General features: G+C 34.8%; 1 protein-coding gene across 1 annotated transcript; it reads right to left on the bottom strand.

Moving 5' to 3' along the window:
- Positions 1–219: 219 nt before the first annotated feature.
- Positions 220–3,714, bottom strand: LOC121254037 (protein terminal ear1). The gene is given in 6 exon segments (XM_041154000.1): positions 220–1,018; positions 1,157–1,298; positions 1,431–1,550; positions 1,756–2,476; positions 2,683–3,048; positions 3,051–3,714. Coding segments are annotated over 6 exon segments (2,112 nt in total). The 5' UTR covers positions 3,439–3,714; the 3' UTR covers positions 220–643.
- Positions 3,715–7,997: the final 4,283 nt, after the last annotated feature.

Raw genomic sequence — 7,997 nt, 5'->3', positions numbered from 1 at the left:
TGTTAAAACCGAGTAAGGTACCAACACTGGGTGGCTGCCACCTGGCCACCCATATATCGGCTGTAGAGGTTGGCTCCTCTTTACCCATTGGTCCGTCTGTCGACCCTCTCCTGCCTTTGATCATGTACTCTAAATATTGAACAGGATCTTCATCGCTTCCAATGTATGTATGCATATATATAAATATATATATATATCTGAGAAATGTATATGCGTATATTTAAAACTAGAAAATGAAAGACTAAAAACAATATAACCCAAATTCTACATTCCATGTTACAAAAGAAACACTTCTTTTTTTGTAATGGATTACAAAACCATGAATTTTTTGTGGCAAGCTCAAGAACTAAAAAAATTTACACTACCATCCTACTTCAGCTAAAAGTACAAAAGAAGCACAATGGAAAGTAGAAAGCCCCGAGGGGAGAGAGAGAGAGAGAGAGTAAATGGAAGTGATGGTGGTCAGGTCCGCAATTCTGGAGAATGACACAAACGCTAATTAGGTCGATGGGTTGGCCTTTAGATGGGATCGAGGGCTCGGTGCTCGACGACCAACGACCTATTGTGTGGGGGAGGGTTGCAGCTGCCTGTTCTCTGCAGCAAATTATAATGAGATATATGATGTATATATGAATTTATTTAATTAATTCGCTTCGTCTTCACCATATTCGTCATCATGCACATCGACACCAACGCCGCCGTTTGGGTCGCTGTTGCTGCAACTGGCTGCTGCAGGCATCAGTAGCACGTCGCGTTGGTGTTGGTCAGCGTCATAGTCATGAATACTGCTATTACTGCCGTCTTCTACCGTATCTTGGCCGTCCATCTCATCGTGCTCAGCTTTTGGAGCAGCCGAGAGGAGACCAATGGGGATGGGCTTCTTATTGTGGCCAACTACAGGGAGAGGCTCCGTCAGTTGCCTCCCGTCTCGAGGTGGCGAAAACACCACTGGCAGGTAGTGGTCCATCTCGCACGGGAACTTCGAGTTCTTGAAATGCTCCTTCAACGCTTCCAATCCCTTTTTTTTTTTTAATCGAACACAAAGTTTAGAACAAAATAATATATATATTTTTTCTACATGACATGGTGACAAAATCTGCAACTTGAAGAGAAACTGGAGAGCTAAATACCAAGAGATTAAGTTCGAAATACGTACCTGAACTCTAGCATAGGTGACTTCACAGATTTTTCTGGAGTTGAAGACCTCCCAATGTTGAAGATGAAAGGCTTTGTAGAGCCTCCATGTTGCCTGAGGCGACGTCATGTTCACGAACCCATAACCCACATTGCACTTGTTGCTGTTTTTTTTTTTAAAAAAAAAATCAATATTATTAAGCAAACCTATATGCACATAAAAGATCAAAAAGCATGAGGATGAAGTAAACAGAACGATAATCAAAGGCATATACAGGAGCCTGTAGAGAATTTACTTGAAATCAATGGGGAGATAAACGAAATCGTAGGAGGACAAAGGCTGGTCAGGGCCGTCGGCCAACTGCTCGTTGCAGTGGATACAGTGGTTGTCCAGCATGTTCAAAAGCAGCTTCTGACTGCAATAAGTAAAAAATATACATTTATATATATATATATATATATATATATATATATACTCGCAAACAACTATATACAAAGTCGAACAAAAAATAAATAAATGATTGATTCTACATGAATATATATAAAAATTTCTGTAGATCGACCTTACAATTCGATCTTTTTAAGGTCTAAACTAACGACTGGGAAAAGATTTGAACCGACCTGTACTTGTTTGGTATGTTCTTGATCATGACAGTGGTTCTGGAATCTCTGTAATTGGATTCCAATATGGCATCTTCGTTTATTAGAAAACGCGTATCGAACATTTTTGTTTGTCTGCCTTTCCATGGCCTACTACTCCGAGTCTGCTTTGCAGTCACTGTACTGGAGTTATTGCTTTGACTCTTCTTCGCTGCATTCCTCTTCAGAGGCCCATTGGCTTCGTTTTCTTCGATTAACCCATTCCCAACGGCACCACTCAGACTCATCGAAGCCAGTCTAGCCTCAATTACAACCCCAGAATTTGCGCACTTCGGGCTTCCCTTACCCAAAGATCTCTTGGTCGAGAACTGCGTTTGGGAGAGATGTGAACGGGACACGTTGGGAACGAACCGCCCCGATAATTTCCGAGACAACGGCGGGAGCGGAGGCGGTGGTGGAGGTGGCGGTAAAGGACGGTATTTTGGAGATTTCGAGTGATGAAAGTTGGAGTTGATGCTTGGAATGTTGGCAGAGAACGAAGCTGGGCCAGGCGAAGCGAACGTCGTATCGAAGAACTTCCTGCTATGACCACCGGGGCGACTGAATTCTATAACTACTGGCTTGCCCAGAATTTCCTTTCCATTCATCTCTCTAAGAGCCTTGGCCGCGTCTCTGACGTCATAGAACTCCACGAACCTTTGGTGCTTCTTCAATGGCGTCTCTCTCAATTCTTTCACCGGACCTAAAAACAAAGAAAGAAATCCATCAACAACATGAACAAGAGCCCAAAAGGAGAACTAGATGATCCTGTCGAAGTTTCGGAAGCAATAACGAGGACGACCTTCATAGAAAGCTCTCAGATCTCAAAGAGATGAAATTAAAAAGAAACCAGAAGACTAATATATATATAGTATCTTGTAAGCAACCGCGAAAAAGGATCCTATATACCAAAAGCCTCGAAGATTTCTTTTAAAGCACTTTTGGAGACTTCAGGGTCCAAATTGAAAATGACGATGGTCCCCTGGTTGTGGCCGTCGGGTACGGCGTTAGTTGCCGAAGGGATGATGAACTGTGCCCAGACGGCGAGGCCGGCGATAAGACCACGCGCAGGTGGTGGTAGTGGGGCACCCGAATTGTCCACCTGGGACACGGAATTGGCGACCTGTAAAGCCGTAGTACTGTTGTAGTAGTGGTTCCTCAGCCTGGCCTGCTGTTGCATGTGCTGGTCCCGAATCTCCCTCAGGGCCTCCTCTGCATGCCTCAGATCGTAGAAATGGATGGTCACGATCCCCTCCCGGATTCGCTCCATCTGCACCCCCTCACCTCCCCAAAGGCACCCAGTTCCCGCCTCACTATCCCCTCGCTGACGTCACCCGGTACCGAACTCAAAACCAGCGTCCTCGTCGCCGCCGCCGACCCAGCTTGAACCGGCCCCGGCACCCTCACCTCGGGCGCGCTAACGTACACGGGAGATGCGCAGCTGTACCCTAGACCTCCCGCATCGCAGAATGATACCACTTGCACCTGCACTTCGGTAGTCGGTACATACGGCGAGGCGTATGGGTAGTAAACCTGGGGCACTGGTTGAGGTACTGGTGGCCTGAAGAGGGCGAGTTGGGCGTGGTTGTTAGGGTTTCTGGGCCGGAACTCTTGAGCCCTAGGGTCTAGGTTCCCGGCAAACCGGGCAATACCGGTTTCTCCCATGGTGGGTTCGCAGAGTCTCACCGTTGAGAAAACCCACGGGAACAAAGAGAACACACAAAGGAGTTGGAATCGAACGTGAGGTTTTTCCGGTGGGGGTATTAATTTGTTTACCGTTTACAGGGCGCTTCCCATCTATTCTCTTCTTTAAGCAAGCAGGCATGTACCACTCTCTCTCTTCCCTTTCTCGACTGTCTGTCTGTCTGTCTGTCTGGCGTCTGTGTGTTTTTCGAGTCCAAGTAGAAAAGCAAAGCACAAAAATGTCTTTGGCTCTTACCTTATTCCTCTCTACTTTCTTTTCAAGCCTAAGTTGCTAAAAATGTTCTTTGCCCACCTTAACACCCTGCTTAAATTACGGTAATATCCTATTTCCTTGAAACTTGTATCTGTTTTTCTTCTTTCTTTTTTTTTTTTTTTTTCAATCTACGGAATGAAACGGGGAGGAGGAGTGTGGGCCGTACACGTGGGGAGGAGTGTGTGAGATCATGCGGGTTAAAACCGGAGGGAGGGTAATAATTGCACCTGAGGAGGAGTAGGAGAGGAAGGCACCATAGTGAATGGTACAGGACACAACACTTTTACTGCAGATGATAGATGAGAAAAGATCAAATTTAAAAATTAAATAAAATATTATTTTTATTTTAAAATTTTAAAATTTAAATTATTTATTATATTTTATATAAAAATTTAAAAAAATCGTAATAATTATATAAGATAAAATTCTTAATAACATAACCAAACCAAACCTAAATAATGTTATTTTGTCCGACTCTCGGCCTCCTCCGCCTCCTAATTCCTTTTCGTCTTTCTTTCTTCTGTTCATACGTCTTTACCAGTACGTAACTCTGTATTTTCAGAGAGACCCGCCCATGAAACTTAAAAGATCTTCTTGTTCTTTTTTTTTTTAAAAAAAAATTTTTGGGTGATTTTGTTTTGCTGTTTTTATGATGGATTCAGATTGTCGACACGATCGTTGCAGAGGGTGTAATTACCATTTTTGACTATACGATTGTCTCACTCGTCCCAAAGTAATTCTGCCATTCCCTCCCTCCTACACAATATCGATAGAGGACTCGTATCTATGCATGCAATCATTCAAATTTCAACCATATAACATTGTTTGGTTTCTTCTATAAATAAAATTAAATGAGATAAATATTTGAGATGAAAATTAAAATTTAAAATTTAAATAAAATATTATTAGAATATATTATTTTTATTTTGAGATTTGAAAAAATTAAATTATTTATTTTATTTTATGTATAAATTTGAGAGATCAAACTATAAATCCTTTTTAAGTATTTTTATAATATCCTTAATCATTAAGAAAAAATTAAAAAATATATATATAATTTTACTAATAGTCATTTCCTTAACCATTAAATAAACTAAAAAATTAAAAAAATCAAATACAAAAAAAACTAATAAATAAATAGTAAGAGAGTAGTAATCCTATCCTTTTTCTTCTATATATTTATCTTATAATGTTTAACGCTTTGAAATAAGAACAGCTAAAGTTGTTGTGTGAATCAAGATTTTATACACATTTTTTCTGTTCAAATAAGGGTCTATTTAGAATCTTTAGATGGTAAAATAAGATGAGAAAATTTATAAATAATAATTAAATTATTAATTAAAATAAAATAAAATGACCTAAATCTACCGTTTTATTCTTTCATATATTTAAAAGCCCAATAACCCAACTCAAAACTTGGTAGTAAATGAAAGCTAGGAATGGCTCGAAGGAAGTACAAGCTACATGAGCTGCAACTTATATAAATAAGAAAAATCAATTTGGATGTTGTGTCTGGCAAGGATACAGAAACCGAGACAGAAAACTCATTAAGCAGGAAATATATTGATCCGTACTGGAAATAAAAACTCAAATCCTGCACTCCCCAAACGGTGGTGCAATCTTTAATTTCGCGTTTGTTTTTGTGAAAGTAACAACTCGAGCGAAACAAGGACAAGAAAACAAATCACTAAAAAATAAATAAATAAAAAGATTTAATTAATTGATGCGTCAATAATCAATATGGAGAGTGTACGTACATACTACAGGGTACGTACTAACTAGTTGGCCTCAAATCCGATGAGTTTCAAAATTTATTTGTTTTAACTAATAAATTTTTTAATTTATTCCATCTAATTATTATAATTTTTTAAATTTTTTATCAAATAAAATAAATAATTAAAATTTTTTAAATAAAAAAATAATATTAATAAATATATTTTAATAATTTTTTATTTAATTTTTTAATTTTAATCTTAACTCATATTATCTATAAAAACAAACGAGGCCGTAAGCCTTCAAAAGAATGACAAATAAAAAATATATATAATTTATAGCTTCTTAACCTTTTTTTTGTTCTCTTATTTCGTATATCTGAAAATACTTTGATTATTTTGCTTTAATTCGCTGGAAGTAAAACATCAAAATACTCTATATTTTTCACTATATTCCGTTTGACTTTTATTGCATGTGATGGTGGAGTTTGTGGCTGTACCTACACTCTATTTTTCTATCATTTTTTGTAGAATACATGTACAATTTGTTATCTATTATCTACTTCTTTATATAAATCTTATCACTATTTTTAGTTGGAAACAATAAAGAGTGAAGAGGAGTGAGGATACTAGAGAAGAAAACCAAAGGAAATTAAGGAAGAATTCAAGAAAGAGAAAAATTTATAATTATTTTGAAATTTCTTGTGCAAATCTCTCAGTAGTTAACCAGTACTATATATTCAATATTAAAAAGAAGAAAGAGTTTATTCAGTCAAAGACCAACACACGTGCGCCGGAGTTTCATGCAAGGTCCAACACGAGACTTCCAATGACTGATCAACCTCCTTAATCAAAGTATATTTTGGTCGTGTCTTCGATTCTTTGCATGCTGTTGTCTGTCCTTCCACGGCTCTCTCCATCGTCTATTTCATTTTCTACAATATATATATACATATTTATATTTTTCCTTGAGTTGGGTACCACGTTGAATGAATGATCTTTCTCCTTGGAATCCTGCCTCTAGCTTGGTTTTAGTATTGACTGAAACGATTAAATTAGCAAGAACTTGGGTAAAACCAAGGCATTTATGCTTGAAATAACCCACCAATTAGGCTTTCTTGCATTATTATATCTTAATTGGCAAAATGTTTTGTTTTTTCAATCATCATGTCGTAAAGTAACTCTCCATGTCATTCAAGCTTGAATCCATGTCGTTTGCTATATATATATATATATATATATATATATATATATATATATATATATATATATATATATTTACTCTATTATAATAAGTGACTATTTAATTGTAAATAGTAATTTGTTATTTTTCTATTAACTTTTCTTATTTTTTCGTTAAGTCTTATTTTATCAAAATACCTTTAATAGTCCCGTGGCGCACATAAATTGACATATTTTTCGTATCCTTTTTGTTGACAATGTACTAATTTTCCTTTCTTTTCCTTTCAATTTTTTTAAATAAAAAAATTAAAATGACTTTACTCTTTAGAACAGAAACGCTTTAAAGCATTCTCATTGTAAAATTCAACTTTTAGTAAATTTAACTAATAAAATACTTAAAATACTCAATATATAATATTAATTATTAATTATATTAGAATATAATTAATATTAACATTAATATTAATATTGAATATTATTAATTTGATTAGAATATAATTGTTATTAATATTTTAATTAGTAGAACTATAAAATGTGATAAAAATTAAAATTAAAAAATTATTAAATTAATAATATTTTATTATTATATAAATAGTAAATAGATAATCTAATATGAATACAGATTAATGCTCATACTTTACTAAAGTTTAGATTTTTTTAATCGTTAACCTTATATTTTTTTTCAGATAAATAAATTATTGACTTTTTTATTTTTTTATTAAAATCATTATATCATGTGCATCCCAGAACTAACGTACCTAGAGCCGTTCCCTAGTATAGATATATTTGTTTGAATGATCGATAAGGATTCGAGTATATATGATTAACAGTTAAATTTGTCATATCAAGTGCAAAAAGGAAAACTAGCTTTAATTTGCTCATAAAATTGCACGTAAATCAACCTAAGAAATATGGACGAGGATATGTACTTGTATATATTTTTGGAAAAATACTTTAATCGAATTTTATAAAAGTAAATTAAAAAGTTGATATGATTTGAAATTATATGTAGGATTATAAAATTAATTTTATTATAAAATAGATTTAATGGATCACATAAAATCATGTCAATTTGTAAATTTATTTTTATAAAATCTCTTTATAAATACATTACTTCTTATATTTTAAGTGAGAATTAAGGTCTCATTTGTTTTTAGGAAACATTTCATCTCATTTCACTTCATCATTATAACTTTTTTAAATTCTCACATAAAATAAAATGAACAATTTAATTTTTTTAAATTATAAAATAAAAATAATATTAAAAAATATATTTTAATAATATTTTATTTAATTTTTTAACTTTAATCTCAACTCATCTCTAAAAACAAATCAACCTATCCGGGTGTTAAAATTATGAACTGTGAATTGTG

This window comes from Juglans microcarpa x Juglans regia, chromosome 3D (genome assembly GCF_004785595.1).
Source record: "Juglans microcarpa x Juglans regia isolate MS1-56 chromosome 3D, Jm3101_v1.0, whole genome shotgun sequence".
In the NCBI taxonomy this organism is placed as follows: domain Eukaryota; kingdom Viridiplantae; phylum Streptophyta; class Magnoliopsida; order Fagales; family Juglandaceae; genus Juglans; species Juglans microcarpa x Juglans regia.
Note: the sequence above shows the minus strand (reverse complement) of the source record. Positions and strands in the feature narration are given on the sequence as shown.